The sequence below is a fragment of the Ixodes scapularis genome, unplaced genomic scaffold (genome assembly GCF_016920785.2).
Source record: "Ixodes scapularis isolate PalLabHiFi unplaced genomic scaffold, ASM1692078v2 PGA_scaffold1__304_contigs__length_218370807, whole genome shotgun sequence".
NCBI lineage: Eukaryota > Metazoa > Arthropoda > Arachnida > Ixodida > Ixodidae > Ixodes > Ixodes scapularis.
In genome coordinates this window covers 58,694,181-58,711,441 of record NW_024609846.1, presented here as the reverse complement: position 1 = coordinate 58,711,441, position 17,261 = coordinate 58,694,181, and the positions used below count along the sequence as shown (strand labels likewise).

At 43.6% G+C, this 17,261-nt stretch overlaps 1 protein-coding gene across 1 annotated transcript in view; it reads right to left on the bottom strand.

Annotated features, from left to right (window-relative positions):
* Window positions 1–15,404: 15,404 nt before the first annotated feature.
* The window catches only part of LOC8029436 (RING finger protein 10), a 29,436-nt gene continuing 27,579 nt past the window's right edge, over window positions 15,405–17,261 (bottom strand). Inside the window, exon 14 of the mRNA XM_029983671.4 lies at window positions 15,405–15,806. Coding sequence (XP_029839531.3) covers window positions 15,721–15,806 — 86 coding nt within the window. The 3' untranslated portion in view covers window positions 15,405–15,720. The remainder of the gene's footprint in view (window positions 15,807–17,261) is intronic.

The window sequence follows — 17,261 nt, the reverse complement described above, 5'->3', positions numbered from 1 at the left end:
TAGATCACCACGGGAAAACAGTCGACGCAATAGACACCGCCATCACTAACCTGTCAGCAAAGTATGATGAACTTCTGCGAAGATTAGACACACAAAGCGTTACAATAACAGAACTAACAAAGAGGACGGGCGAACTAGAAGCAAGGGTGGCGGAGCAGGATGTTCAAATTCGAGACCTGAAAACAGCAGTAGATAACGCAGAACAGTACTCCAGGCGAAAAAACTTAGAGATCCATGGAATCGTACAGCAACCCAACGAGAATGTATTAGACGTTCTGAAAGACCTAGCTGCCAAACTCGACCTTCCGCAACCAGACACAGAGGACATGGAGGCTGCCCACCGACTTAGGTCGAGGGAAGGGAAAATACCACCGGTTCTTATCAGGTTTGCGGAAAGAAAAACGAGGGACCTGTGGATGACGAAGCGAGTGACACTAAGAAATGAAAATATTTACATTAACGAGAATTTAACCAAAACACTGAAAGTTCTACTTTGGCAAACTAGGGAATGTGCAAGGGCAAAGGCGTACAAGTTTGTGTGGATGAGAAATGGCAAGATTTTCGTACGGCAGAAAGAAGGCGCTGGTGCCATCCGTATCGAAAGTGAAAGAGATTTAACTAAACTAACGTAGCAATGGAGAGTACTTTCGACTCGATACGCGAATGGGACCTTTATAGGGCGCGAGTGCAGACGGAGAGTAGCTGCAGTAATGTAGAGCTTAGCCTTCTGCATGTAAATGTCCGAAGCTTGCGCAGGCATTGGGACGAACTTTTAGTTATATTATCTGGAAGACTGGCATCGCTGGATGTATTAATATTGAGCGAAATTAGCGTGGACGAAAAAGCGTGTTCGGAATTTACGTTGGCTGGTTTCAACTCATATTGTCTGTGTCGTGAAGAAAAAAGGAGAGGTGGTTTATTGATGTTTGTAAAAAATGATTGGTTTTCAGATAGGATAAACGTATCCATGGTCCACGCAGAAGTTTGCGCAGTCTCGATTCACAAATCTTCGTCTTCATATATTGTGTGCGCGGTTTATCGACCGCCTCATTTAAACATAAACATGTTCTGTGAGGAATTTTCTGTCCTATTTCGCCATTTTGATAACAACCATCATATTCTACTAGCTGGTGATTTCAATATTGATATTTCGGACGAAACAAAATGCGGAGTTTCTAATTATTTAGATGTTCTTTCTTCCTTTGGTCTAGAGAACGTAATACTAGATTACACGAGAGAAGAATATTACGGTTGTAAAATAACTAAGTCATGTACTGATCATATAATAACTAGACTTGGAAATGTGACATTAGTTCCTGCAGTGATTAAACAAAAAGTCGCGGATCATTATTGTATAGCTCTTGCGGTATTAGTGGAAAACCCAGCCAATTACACGTCCAACCGTACAGTGCTTAAAACAGTCTTAGATGATAAAAAGATAGACCGTCTCATTAGCGCGTATGATTGGAATTCATTGGGAATGTATGATCATATCACCACTTACAATTTGCTCGTAAATAGATTTAAAGAGATTTATAAAACCTCTTCCACGATTAAAAAGATAAAAAAAAGAAAACCAGAAAATATTTGGATTAATGATGATATTTTAGAACTATGTCATCAAAAAGAGAAATTATGGCAAAGATGCAAGCAAAATCCCGGTGATAAAAATCTTAAAAATGAATTTCGTGCACTCAGAAATAAAGTAACAGCTAGAATTCGATTGTCGAAGAAGAAGCATTACTTAAACGAATTTGCTTCAGCAGGAAATTCAAGGAAAACATGGGATCTCGTAAATGAGTTAATTGGTAGAAAAAGAAAAAATAATATTGACGATACAATAAAAAATAATTTTCCCAGTATAGAAAACTACACGGAACTGGCGCAGTCCTTCAATAGCAGTTTTGTTAGTACTGTAAAAGCCTTAAAGCAGAATATATTGCCGCATGTGGGAAAAAATCCAGCTAAACAGATCGGCTGCTTAAATTCGGCACACTTAGCAGAGCTACACGAACAAGAATTGTTCGATATTATCAACTCAATGTCAATTACAAAGGTACCGGGGATAGATGAAATTCGTGTACGGGATTTAAAGTATAACTATCCAAAGTTAAAACTAATGCTACTTAAAATCATCAACGGCTGTTTGACAACGGGTGAAATTCCAGAAGGGCTAAAAGTATCAATAGTAAGGCCGCTTTATAAAAATGGTAATAAGAAAGAAGTTGGAAATTATAGACCCATATCTATATTACCTGTGATCGCTCACATCCTAGAGAAATGGGTTCAAAAATGCATGAATGGATTTTGCGACAAATTTTCGTTATTAAATGACGCGCAGTATGGCTTCCGAAAACAAAGAAGTACGATTTCACTACTAGAAGATTTCTCCGACTGTGTACATGAGACACTTGAAAATAATAAGATAGCGCTTGCCTTGTTTGTGGATTTATCTAAAGCATTCGACACACTCGACCACAAAATTCTATTACGCAAACTCGAAAAGCACGGATTCAGAGGTCCTTTTAACCGATTTTTTACAAACTACTTTACAGACCGATTTCAAATGGTCAAAATTAGTCACAACACAAGTGAAAAAGTAAGAATCGAATGTGGGGTGCCGCAGGGCAGCACCTTAGGCCCCTTGCTTTTTAATATTTATGTAAACGACCTAGGATCAATACCGTTGCAGTCTAGAATGTTTCAGTATGCCGACGATACCGTTTTATTATTACCACATTATGACTACGAGCAAGCGGTTCCTCTTTTTCAGAGTGAGATAAACTTGTTAATAGATTGGTTCTCAAGTAACGAAATTTCTCTAAATACCAAAAAAACTAAGCTAGTATGTTTCCGTAACCCTCATAAGCGCATTGAACTTAAGACAAACATATATCTCCACCTTCATGAGCAAGATCAATCAGTCTGCAGATGTAAGCCATTAACATATGAGTCTTCAGTCAAATATTTAGGTATATTTTTTGATGAGCACGTACTTTGGAAACAGCAGTTAGAACATATTACTAGAAGGCTCCGTTTAGTATCCGCGTATATGTACAAACTAAAAAGTGCATGCTGTGTAAAATTACGACAGTCTATTTTCAGAGCTCTAGGGGAGTCAATCTTACGGTATGGAATAACGGGGAACGCGACAGAACAGCACACGACAAAACAGCACGCGACAAAACAGCACGGTCAAAACAGCACGCGACAAAACAGCACGGCGACAAAACAGCACGGCGACAAAACAGCACGCGTCAAAATAGCACGCGACAAAACAGCACGGCGTCAAAACGGCACAGCGACAGAAGAGCACGTACCAAAACAGCACGGCGTCAAAACAGCACAACGACGTTTACATTTGGATATTATAACAAACACTGCGAAATTGACCTCCGAATTTCGAAAAATTCAGAATGAAACAAAAATAAACTCCGATAAACTCCGAATTTTCGGCAAAAAATAAACTCAGAAAAACACCCTCCGAGCTTGACGAAAACTAAACTCCGAAAACACGGAATCCTACTCATTACTGACAGTATGACCACTTCCTTTCGCAGTTTTCAGCTTGTCTGCAAGATCGGTTCAACTTTCAACAAAAGCTCCGGCGGCGCAGGGGTCTTCAGGACGAAATCTGGGTTTTTCACCTGATAGGGTTTTGTGCTGAATTCTTAGTTAAAAGAAGAGAGTTTAATAGTGAAATCAAGAGCGTACGTAAATGCCGCGCATTGTTTAACACCCCTAGCTTCCGTCTACTACAGGAGGGCATAAATACGAGTGTGTTATTGTCATTCCTGCCGTCGGCGCGGATTTATCACCTCTTGCAGTCGTGAAAATGGGCGAAAACCCACCGAGTACAATGCTTGCTGATTTCTCCATTTTGATATTTGCCTCTCCAACCGAAGTGGTACTGAAGCTCATGGTTCTCGTGTGTACAAATGAGAGCACACGACGATAATGTCAGATTACGATAAGGCACCAGTGCGTCTCACAGAACAGGTCGCGTCGGCTGCTAAAGACGGCAACAAATAAGACCAGTGCCTGGTACTCAATATACATTTTACACAAACGCTTTTAATTATTGCATTTTCGTTAGTATACTGGTTTTCGTCAATAAACCTAATATAACTGAGAAGTTTATGAGTCTACAAATATTCACCGCGATAAACTGAAAACTTTTGTTTGGAATAAAAACCGAAAAAAAGTGCGCGGAATTAAAAACAAAATACAAACCGAAAACGCCGAACCCTATAGCTATTTTGTGAATGTCATGTTTTGACGCTGTACTGTTTTGATGCTGTGCTGTTTTGACGTCGTGCTGTTTTGTCGCCGTGCTGTTTTGGCACGTGCTCTTCTGTCGCTGTGCCGTTTCGACGCTGTGCTTTTTGTCGCGTGCTATTTTGACGTCTGCTGTTTTGTCGCCGTGCTGTTTTGACGCTGTGCTGTTTTGACGCGTGCTGTTTTGACCGTGCTACTTTGTCGCGTGCTGTTATGTCGTGTGCTGTTCTGTCATGGTGCCGGAATAACGATATGCGGGAATTGTTCAGGATACAAAAGAAAGGGAATTGATAGGGTCATAAAGCATATTGCGAATAACGTTTCATATGGTTCAGCCCATGATGGCTTAGAACTGGAAGAAAAAATGAAGGCACTTGGCATACTCTCATTCGATCAATTTCATAAATATGTAGCAATAACAAGTAATTATTATAAAAATGATTTCAAATACGAGGTTAAGAAAAGAAATCTAAGGCGTACAGAGAGATTTATTTTGCCGAAAGTTCTAACAAATTATGGTAAAAAAGAAAGGAAATATTACATCCCTGCATTATTTAACGCGTTGCCTGAAACTTTAAGTAATTTAACATCCATTCGCGCGGTGAAACTAAAAGTCAAAAAATGGTGTCAAACGCTCGCTGGTAATACCTGTGGATAAAAGGTTGATATCGTTTGCATAGTGCACAGTTCTTCCTTATGTGTAATGATGTATGCAGTGTTTTGTTGGCTGCCTGGACCCACACACAAGCATTTCTGCTTTCGTGGGCCAGTACGCTATCTTGTGTAAAATATTTCTTTTCAGTAAATAAAGTATTATTATTATTATTATTATTATTATTATTAGAGGGTGAAACGAAATATAGAGACAAGTACACGTCATCATAGTATAACCTAAACTCAATTAGCAAGAATGGTATCGGTAATGCGCTTCCATGATTATTATTTACATTCATTGCAGTAGGAAACAGTTATGTGTAGACTTCTAGAGAAAACAAATGCCTTATACACTTCAGCTGGATCGACTAACACACTCGTTGCCTGAGGCACGGCCGCTGCATCATTGAGCTGCACTGCAGCGCGCCCTCACTAAACGCGCGACCATGCCTGAGGCATTCGGTTGCTGGATGCTCCGCTGCTTCATGAAACCGCTGGGAAAAAATTAACTAATTTTGTGAAAATTGGTATTTTTGTTTAATTACTACTTACTCCTCTTTTGGCGGCTGTGTTTGTGGGCTGCAGAAGAAAAAATGCAACGTTATATTTATTTAACAAACACAAAGCAGCTAATGTGCGAGATTTATACTTACTTGTATCCTCTCATGATCTGCAGAGACACAAAAGGCAGTAAACCATTTCATTATCTAAGCACATCAGATAAAAAATTGTATGTCGTCTAACGTAACGTGTGATGAGGGGCGGAGCTTTTGTTTGCCACATAGACACGCTCGTGCCAATCAGCAAGCATGTGGACCAGTGACGTAGCCACGGGGGGGAGGGGTAGCTTATGGGGCATCAGCTCCCCCCAAAATCCAACCGACCCTGTAATATACATATGCATTTTGGACCCCACCGCTCCCACTCCGCACCCCGTCATGGACATCCCAGCCACCTCCACCCCCCCAACCCCCGCGCCCCGAAAAATATTCCTGGTTATGCCACTGATGTGGACAGCACGCCCTGACAGCCTGGCTCTATTGATGTTACTTTTCTATGCGCACTTTTCGAGCAGGAGCAACTGTTAAACCTACGGGCTCGGGCTCCAGCGAATATCAAGGAACCCTTCCAACCCACATACCCTAATTGCACACCCCTACTCTTTCCTTTTTGATGCCTATGGCAAGAGTAGGTCGTATTTTTGTTAAACCAATAAGCATGTTTCTGTGTCTTTTTTTAAGTTTTTCTAGGGTAGCTTTTGTTGCGGTCCCTTTGCGGTAAAGCGTAGTATAAAACTCAGATGGCACCACACACAAACGACCGATGCTTGCAGCTAGGACCCTAAAAGGAGGCAGCAGAGACGGGGAGGGAAGGGCAGAGATGCCCTTCCCTCCCCGTTAACTTAATTCTTCCCTCAAGAACTGACAAGCGAACTCAAGCTTGCACGGCCATTGCGGGAGCAGTGTCATCGAGTCTCCGAAACAGCTGTGGGACAGCAGGGTGGCTATGTTGCACGTTTTGGACTCCCAGGAGACTAGGGAGAAGGAAGTCATGTCAACAACGCTCTTTGGATGTTGATTGGTGGAGTCGCTGATGACGCGTTGCCTGGTGCTGCTAAGATACGTTCAATCACACCTACGTCACTTCCTTCTCCCTAGTCTCCTGGGAGTCCAAAACGTGCAACATAGCCCCCCCCCCCCCCCCCCCCGGTCTTTCGGTCTTCGTCCCTGTTTTCCGCTGACTACGGTCCCTTTTCCCCTTCCCTCGCAAAACAGCCAGGCTCGGCAGAGAGCATAAAAAAAAAAAAAGAGACAAAGGACCAGTGCCCTGCTACAACCATCTGCCAAGAGTAACAAAAAAAGCGGCTTCGCCGCCAAGTGGTTTTCAAAAATATCGCGACGGTTCGACAGCCTCCAGGCGACATAGCCCGTGTCGATTACCTACCATCCAAGGCTAAACAGCTTTTTTTTTTTTTTTTTTTTGCAAAAATAACATATTTAGCGTTCTATTACCCGTTGAGTGAACCGGCACAAACTTAAAACCAACCCCTCGGGTTCCAGCAAACGCAGTGTCCTTACCTCATCGATGAATCCCGAAGGTGTTCGACTGACTCTGGGCTGCGGAGCGCGTGCTTAGAGCCGCTCGAGGGGCTCAAGGGACGGAGTACACGCGCACATACGCTCGAGCGAAATTCGTCGTCGTTGTTAGGCATGCTAACAAACTATATCTACGCTCGGATTTTCAAAATTAAGATAATATAGCATATCAGCTAATCACTCGGATAATTGGCCAATCTCCTCTTTAGGTAAGAGCCAAAAACACCTTTAAATGTGTTTTTGGCACTTACAAAAACCAAAAACATGATTTTAAGATTAAAATAATTTGCATCTCGTCATTTTTACGTTGTTTATCGTGTCCCGGAGGATAAAGAAAACATCTCATTGATTCAAAAAATGTTGCGATTCCGCTGCATAATCAAAGCAAAAGTCGAACTTTTTCCCCCACCTGCAGCCGCGAGGAAGGAAGAAAGGGCAGAAAGGAAGACAAAGAAGTTAACCTGGGGTATTTTGTCCCGGTTTGCTACTTTGTTTTGGGGGAGAGGGGTGTGAGGAATAAAAGAAAAAAGAAAAAACAGAAAGTTAAAAAAAAAAATTAAGAACTGCAAAGTTTGAACACAAGTCCAGGCCTGTTGTTTTTAGGAATCCAACTAGTGCTTTTGTGGCCTTGGCTTCTTTGTGTGGATTGTCCCAAGCACCAAGCACTGTAGTCACGGAGAAGGGTCGGTTTTCTAGGCATGCTAGCGTGTTTTTGAGTTGTGTCCTTTCTGCGTCGTAGATGACACATTCACATAAGATGTGATGAATTGTTTCAATGGAGTCACAACTTGGGCACTTAGGTGTTGTGACCTGTCCAATCCGATGAAGGAACTTGCGTGTGTACGCTACACCGAGTCTCATTCTATGTATCACTGCCTCTGTCCGCCGTGGCATATCACTTGGAGTGTGGAATGAAAGATCCGGATCCAAAGCGTAGAGAGGTCCTTACTGATGATAGGTCGCAGTATGCCACAATCTTCTTGTTTCGGTGAAGGCGTAGTGATTAATGAGAGACCGTATGTCGTTTTGACAGTACGGCACCATGACGTTGGGGGTTAAGAGATGGGCTGATTTCGCACCAGAATCAGCTGCCTCGTTCCCAGGTATGTGACAGTGACTTGGGATCCATTGGAATTTAATAGTGTGTCCTAGGTCGAAGCATCTTTTAAGATTCAGTAAAACGTCAATAAGGATTTGATCGTTTTGATTATGTCTCATAAATGTGGATATCACTTGTAGTGCCGGTTTACAGTCCGAAAATATTGTCCAGTGTTCGGGCGGCTTCGGGAAGATCATTTCAAGTGCTTGATTAATTGCCACTAATTCAGAGGCTGTAGATGACGTCATGTGGCTAAGCTTGAATGTCTTCGTTGTTAAGTGACTTGGGATAACCACACATGCTGTTGAGCTATTCGAACTTACTGACCCATCGGTGTAAACATGAGTTGTTGACGGATGATCACAAAGTGTATTCGATAATACAAGTTGCATAATTACGGAGATTGGGGTGTTTGCTTTCTTCCTGATTCCCTTAATGTCCACTGTGACATCAGGCACGGGAAGCCTCCATGGGGGCACTATTGAAATTTTTTCCGGTGCAAGATCATCTGGAAAGTGGGCTCTTATTTGGAACAGAGCTTTAGAGTAGCTTGAGTGTTGACATTGAAGGCCAATATTAGAGAGAGGGTGATTAGTATGTTTCGTAATGTGCTTTAAGTGGACTCTAACTGTTTCCAGTAGAAGCAAAACTTCCACCGGTGTAGCGTGAGCTTCTGCAATTGTGCCAGCGGTCGAGGTACAGGCCGGAAGTCCAAGACATGCACGAAGAGCGCGCGCTTGTACGCTTTTGATTGTGTTGACATTTGTTTGACATAGGCCATGTATTGCGGGCAGGCTGTATCGCAGCAAGCCTACAAAAAGAGCTCGATATAGACGGAGTAGAGCCGGTACTGTCGCGCCCCACGTAGTGCCACTAATAAAACGACAGAGATCAACAAAGCCTGTGAGCTTCTTTTTTAAATAAGCGACATGCGTCGTCCATGTCAATCCCCTGTCAATGTATACTCCAAGGAACATATGTCGAGTTACGTATGGAATTGTCTGGTTACAGATACGTAGGGGATATGAATCCATGTTACGCCTTGTAAAAGCGATGGCGGCTGATTTGGCGGCAGAGATTTCAAGGCCACGAAGGTAAAGATATTTTTGAAGTCTTCTCAATGCAACCTGTATTCTTGCTTTTGCTTGCACCCGAGTAGAACCAGAGGCCCATATACATATATCATCTGCATATAATGACGCGTTAACGTTGGATGGCAGCACTTGGTCCAGTCGAATGAGTGTAAGGTTAAATAGTATAGGGCTCAAAACGCCTCCTTGAGGAACCCCTCGGTAGACGTAGTGATCGGCTGTATCACCCTCTTGCGTCGTCATGAAAATTGAGCGTCCTGTGAGGTAACTCTTTATCCATGCATAGAGACGCCCCCCTACACCAACCTCTAAAAGTGCTTGGAGGACAGCCTCATGTGTGACACGATCGAACGCTCCCTTTACGTCGAGGAATGCCGCAACTGTGACTTTGCGCTTTGCTCTTTCTTCTACGTAAGTAACAAGGTCGATAACAGAGTCTATTGAGCTCCGACCTCTACGGAAACCATGCATTATTTTCGGATACGTATTTCTTTGCTCAAGATACCATTCTAAGCGCCTATTGATCATTTTTTCCATCAGTTTTCCTACGCAACTTGCAAGTGCGACAGGACGATACGACGAGAGAAGCAGTGGCGACTTTCCAGGTTTTGGCAAAGGAACAATTCTTGCTCTTTTCCACGAGTCAGGTACCTCTCCATCTGTCCATGATTGGTTAAAAAAGTTTAGCAGCCAGTTTTTAACATCAGCGGCCATATGTTTTAGAAAGGCATATTTGATGGCATCCGGACCAGGGCACGAGTTGGGTTTTAAAGACGCAAGCGCAGCGTCAAGTTCCCTTAAGGTAAACAGATCGTCAAGACAATTATCAAACTTAGCGGGCGCGCCACCTTTATATAGTCGAGTGACCCTATACAGTCGAGTATTCGCTGGTTGGGTTGCCCTTGCTGTGAGCAAAACGCAGAATTCATCCGCTATCGTTTTCTGAGGGCATTTCATTGATAATGAAAGTGCCCGAAATGGGTGATATTGTTGGGGAGGTGTTTTAAGTCCCCTCGATATTTCCCATATTATACTGAGTGGTTTTCGAGGATCAATGTTCGCACAAAATCCTCGGTATCGGCGTTGGCCAAGTTTATCGAAATGACGACTTATCTTTTTTTGTAGTCTTCTTGCCGCTCGAAGATCCTCCTTAAGTTTAGATCGTCTAGCGCGCCGTTCTGCTTGCCGTCGTATTGCACGAAGATGTTCATACTCGGCGTCGATCACTGTTCGATGAGCTGGAAGTTTGTAGCTGTGCATTGATGATTTTGCAGAAGAAATGATTGCACTCTCAAATTCGTGGAGGCTATTCATTGTTTTGTTTTTCATTCCCTCTTCAAATTCCAACCAATTCACTCGCTGGATTATATTGCCTTTTTGTTTCTTGACAAAATCGTGAATTATTGTGTAGGTTGGGATATGATCGCTGCCGCGCGTTTCTACATCTGTGAACCAGGCAACAGATGATGCCAAGCTCGATGACACGAATGTCAAGTCAAGGCAACTGCTGCCACTTGTCCCATGTAGGTAGGTGGGACTTCCATCATTCAGGAGAAATAAGTTATGAATGTGAGCTATATCACCAAGGCATCTCCCGCGAGGAGTTGTTCGAACACTACCCCATAGATGGTGATGCGCATTAAAATCGCCAGTTATAATGTGAGGTGGGGGTACCGTATTTAGAATGTTTTCTAGGCGTTGTCTCTCAAATTTCAATTTAGGCGGTATATACGATGCAATTATTGTGAACGAGAACTTATTGTCGGAGATTGAAGCACACACGTACTCATTGTTCTCGTGAGGTGGAATGACATGTGGCACGTACGTGAGGTCCCTACGGATGAATAACGTCACTCGGCTTTCTCCAGCAGTACGCGATGAATCAAATTTTTCGTAACCTGCCGGAGGATACAGAAAACACCTCCTTCATTAAAAATGTTGCGATTCCGCTGCATAATCGCAAAGCAAAAGTCTAGCTTTTTTCCCCACCTGCAGCCGCGAGTGGCAGCCGAAGGAACTACGGCGAAAAGATTACATGACCTCGGTCGGCTCGAAGCTGCAGCATAACGCCCGCTAATGTCAGCAGAGAGAGGGAGGGGAAGCGTCCCCCGAGAGAGCACACGGGAAGCTACACGCAAACACGGCACCCCGAATTACGTCACTAGGAGGGGGAACAGGTGTGACCCTGAAGGCTGGAAGTGAGTTGAGGGGTGCCAAAAGTGCCACTATTTATCTTTTTTTCTTTTTTTACACAACAACTAGGACACGCATGCCAATTGTGTTTTCTGTCCTTTACTTTAGAAGAGTCAGAGGGCAACTTCCACAAATGCTTGACCAATGTTCAGAAATCACCCAAGTGTATGGCACACACACAGTCAATATTGTACATATTACGCGAAAGAAGAGGTTCAATTATATTACTTGATTAATTGAGAAGAAGCAATTGATCGTAACTTCAAGAAGTAACCGCTACTTTTCTGATTACTTTTTATTTTGAGGACAGCTTCTTCTGCCAGTTTTAAAACCGGCATTTCTTGTTGTCCATTATTGGATTAGGATCACCGAATTATAAAACCACTCATCTTAATCTACCAATTTTGGTAAATCCTCCTTCTGTCCGAGACTTCGTTCGAACAGTCATTAGAAGTTAACTTGAAGAAACAAAGGGCGCCATCAAAAAGGGGAAGGGAAAAATTGTAACGGATTCAAATAATTTTAGTACTTCTAAAAGTACTGGGATTACTCTCGCGATTGGTCTACAATAAATATATTCAAATTATTACAAAATTACTCCAAAAACATTCAGCCTGTTCATTCTGATGAAGAAGGAAGAGCAGCGGAGCTGTACTATGTGCCACCGTCGCTCATAGATGGCGCTAGCTGATCAGAGGTTTGTGTCGAGATTTATTTGTCCACGGACACGAAGCTGGGGAAACTAGCCCTTAAAAGCTCCGCTAATAAAAGTAATCGATCGCAAGTAATGTGATTATACTTGCAGTAAGCACCGTACAAGTCTGACCACAACTCGGGTCACGTGGAGCCGCTGGAGTGAATGCTCGCTATCCGAGCAGGAGCGGATTACCGGCGTGTAAAATGACCCATTCATACAGAAGCGTTTGCTTACTTTTTTTGTTGTTGCTCTTTTGTTGTTTTTTACGTTTCGTTTTAGGTCACTGCAGATCATACATGCATCGAATGGCTGCGTTTACATGAGGTCAATCGTAGCGCACCGAATCGAGCAGGGACCAATCACACGCAGCCTGTCTTCCTACTTCCTCTTCTACCCAGTCAAATCTCGACTCGATGCGCCACGGTCGCATCCATGTAAACGCAGCCTTATCGAGGGGCTTTACCGGCGTGCGACTACGTGATGCAGGCTAAAACATCCCCAAGTTAGCAGTCGTACTGCACTGACGAAATCTCCCATCTTTAGCGGAGACTAGCCCGGATGAAAGTTTCTAAACTTCCATTCGGGTTTGAAAAGTTCGCGAAACGACGGTGTTGGGAGAGCAGGACGTCCAGTAGGGCTCTTATACGTCATGTACAAATAAAAACCTTAGCGGGCATAAATACCCTGTCCGTGTCCCTTTAAGCAAGTCCGCGTGCATCATGCGCTTTATGAAGCATATGCAGATCGAGCCAACTAAGCAGAGGCAACAAAGAGCACGGGAAACTGCAAATATATCAAATACTTGTATCGCTGCTTATCTGAAAGCGAATATCGCTTAGCATACAATTCGAAAGTTGAAAATATTTGTATTGTAATATAAATGTAAGAAAATAGTAATTGTGGCGTATTACTCCAAAAAGACAATGCCAGTGACCAGAGCCCCCGTGAGTACGCCCTTTTGCAGAAATATTGGTTCGAGAGTAAATATTGACTAACCCTTTCTTCCTTCTGGCCGAGCAGAGAAGGAAAATGGTTTCTTCGTACGAACCTCGGCCGCGCCGAATGTAACACACGATGGGGACAAAGGCAAAGTTTGGGGGAGCCGTATCTCGGTCAAAGCGCCTCAATGGGATAACAGGATGCAGCTGACGTTTTGGGTGCCGAACCCCGAACCCAGTCGCGTGTCTAGGTGGCAGCACATATTTGGAAAAAGGTGGATTCAAGGGTCTTCAAGGTCCTGAGCAAACCCTGCGTAGTAAAAAGGTCTGGCTCCTCGCAGAATGTTACCAATTCCTGTGTTGAATCAAGATGCATATTCAAAAGCCGAAATTATAGCTTTTCTTTGACATCCAAATCTTGTGAAATCTACTTCGTGCAGTGCGTAAAAAATACGCAGAACTTTTTTTTTTTTTTTTCATATGCTGAGCATAGTTACTGAGGTATGTGATTGCAAGAGATGCTACTTTTGCGTTCCACCCCCGATGCAGTGCTAGCCATTGGTAGGGATTTCTTCCAGACTGACGCATATACGCACACATCTATGTTTGCGCCCTCAAGGCACGAAATGCGTAACAAGCTCACCTGTGCAATACCACCGCAAAGCAACCCACTTAACGTTCTACATTACCACCATTTAGAGCAGGGGTCTCAAACACGCGGCCCGTGGGACGCATGCGGCCCGCGACTCGCAGAGATGCGGCCCGCAGGCAACCGGCTGCGGGCACCCGTTCCCATGCCTCAAGCGCTAGAAATGGCACTTTCGCTTGACGCGTAGCTCTGCTCTTATAACATACATCACATAGTTAGTAATATTTTGTTTTCATTTGCCTTGTGTTTCGTTCTTATCTCTGCTTCCGAGCTTTCTTCACTCAAGGACAGACCTCGGCTGCACGAACTCTTGCTCAGAGGAAGAAAAATAGATAAACCTGCTAGTTTGAGATTCTTGTCTTCAGTTATCATCACCATTAAAATATTTTTTTTTCTCCAAACTGCTGCTACACAAACGGTCAGCAAAGCAAAATCTGTTTTACGAATTTTTTTTTTTTTTTTCGGGACGTGTTGAGCTGGAATAATGCCCGAGTAATATGAGCAACGGGAACGATAGCGTGCTTGCTTTCTTCTTGTTAAAAATGACAACACGTTGGCGGGGTGGTGCCGTTTCAATTCGTGTTAATATTTCAGGTAAGGGCCCAAATTAGTTCAATAAACAAATCAAAGCTAAAAATGTCTGCCAAACTGCGAGTTTACAAAAAGCAGAGCACGAGGTCCCTTGAAAATCTTTTAACCCCCCCCCCCCCCCCCCCCCCTTCAAAGGTCGAGGGCTTTACGGTGGCCCTAGACCTTTCTGGAGTGGGCTATCTGGCCCCCACACTCGAATGAGTTTGAGACCTCCGATTTAGAGGGCTCGGTGGCCGAGTAAGCTAGCGCCCACCAGCTCGGAGCACGTACAAGCGAAACCTTGCGCTGCAGAACCCAGGTATCCTGGGTTTTATCCCCACCCCGGCCCGTTTCGATCTGGACGAGCATCGAACCAGCGTGCGGTCGTGTATCACTACAGCGTGGTGCACGTTAGACCGTAGGCTAGTGGTGTTACCGTACTGGCCAACTTGTTCATCTACAACCAAGAGACAAGTTGCCTGTTAAGGCCCCCCCCCCCCCCCCAGACTAAGTTTAGCATACCCACAAAACATTTTTTCTTTTACCACCAGTTACTACTGTTTTTGCAACGGTAGTCCGTGAAAGCGGCGAATATTCGAAGGTACTTTATGTGGCGTCACATCTGTGGAGCCACGCTTTTTAGTTTTTTATAATTCGGGTGTAGCTAAACCAAAGTTTTTGTGAAACAATTTTTTAAATAAACTTAAAAAAGGGCCACAATATTAAAACTCAAATATATATTATTTATTCGATCTAAAGCCCTTTCATGCACTAACGTTTCTTCTGAACAAAATTAATCCAAACATTTATCAGGCTCAGACAAACGGATTCTCTTTGGCATATGCTAGCACTTTAATTTCATTATTTCAGTGAATTCTAAGGAATGCATTCCTCAAAAATATGCCTCATTCCTTACACTTTGTTTTTCGTTCCGTTTTTCAGGATCAACATGGGGCCCACGTCAACAAATCTAAAAGCTCACAAAGCTCAATTTTCTCACTTTTTTTCAGCTCAAGCAAATGCTATGAAATGCAGTACCCTCGGAGAACTCGGTGGCCCTAGGTGAAACTGCTGTCGACCAAATCCTTCTCAGACATCCAACGACCCACTTTCTGTCGACTCAGTCGTGGAGACGAGAGTAATTTAAACAAGCAACCTTTATTCACATACCAAGCACACATTCCCACACTGCCTCCAGAAATCAACCGGTAAACGCTCCTTCAATCCTAGAGCTACCACAAAATGCGGCAGCCCTCTTACTTTGAATCCATTGCAGCGCACAAACTTTCCTCCCATCCAATCGTTAATGGCAAATTGGGACAACGCAGATTACGGCGCCTCTCACGAGGCGCTCCCCAAGAGACAAAGTGGCTGAAAGCCGCAGACACAAAGTGGTTTGTGGAGACCTACGACATTCGCACACAGTTACCGTGGCCTCGAGGAGCCCACTGATCACTACTTGCTCCTATTCATGGAAGTGGCAAAGAGCAAGGTCATGTTTTTCTTCTTTTTCTTGGATCCAGATTTTAACTTCGGGCCATCTGAAATGAAATGCAAAATACATTGCTGTTGCCTATGCCACGACTTGTGAAGAGATAATGTTGCAGCTTCATGGATGCGTTCCCTAATAACAATGCTTTTATTTCTCCGACGACAATCCAGCACATCTTGACATCTAGATGCCAACTGCTGCAACAGTGTGCTGCGTGTCAAGATGATGCGGAAACGGTGGTGCGCCAGAGGTGGACCATAGTCACCCCTTTTACTAGCAACTATGGTCAAACGCTTTTATAATAAATTTCGGGAGACTGGTAAAAAAGCCTGTAGTACAGGTTACTTCGTTGTAGGAGATAAGCGCGAAACATCGAATATGCAAAACCGAATCCGAGCCATCGCATATTGACATGACTGCACAATACTCAATCTCTTTTAGTAAACAGAATAGCTTCAAATCTTGTATGAGCAACATCAAAAACGAGGCCAGTTGGTACGTTTGCAAAACTTTGCACCTGTAAAATATTGTCTTGAATGACAGGTGACGAGGAAGAAACAAATCGACTCAAATAATGCAGAAGCAATGCCCAGCCTGCAACGGTGACGAAGTGGCAACTGCCTCAAGGCAGAGCCACTACTGCTTCTTTTATACTACCACTGCATTCAGGAACATTTTAAACTAAAACACACGATAACAGACAAGGATAACCTGGGACTTAACAGAAGAAACAAGTCAAGAAAGAACTGGGCCGGCGGGGGTTTGAATCCCGTGCCTTCACGTGGCAGTCGCGTGCAAAGCCAACTTGGGTATCTTTTTTTTACTTTTTTTTGTCAGATACCTGTCGCACCAGTGGCATTATAGCAGGGGAAAAGAGGAAAAACAACAGCATCACAATAAAAAGTATCAGGCAAATGGAAACAGAACAATGACTACATACAAATACAATAAACTCTCACTTGAGCGAACATCGGTTTAACAAACCTTTCAAAATAACAAACTTTAAAAAAAATCCCCGGCAGTTTTTTATGCAAAAATGTTTCAGTTAAATAAATTCAGAATAGCGAATATTTCAGTTGAACGAAATTGATTGGTGGACCCAGGCTTATTTTGCAATAAACAAAGTTTTGTGCTCTGCAGTGCTTGCGTAACCGAAGCCCGCAGCCCCGCTTCCGCAGCGGCGGCGTATCATCACTGGAGTTTACAGCACCACCGAGGCAAAATGGCAGTGCGGTAGACAAAAACAAACCACGTGGTGCGTCTGTTTTTTCTTCGTCATCGGTTCCGTTCGGCCATCTTGGTTTTGGGTAACAACGGCAGGACGGCACTTTCGTAACAAGTACGACAAGACAAAACCGGTTGCCTCTATCAGACAAACTCAAAATTTTTCAGCGTCTAAACAACGGTCAAAGACAAGTAAACGTTGCGAAGGGCTATAAAATTCCACCGTCGACATTGTCAACGATAGTGAAGCAAAGGTCGAAGCTTGAAGGAGGAACTGCAT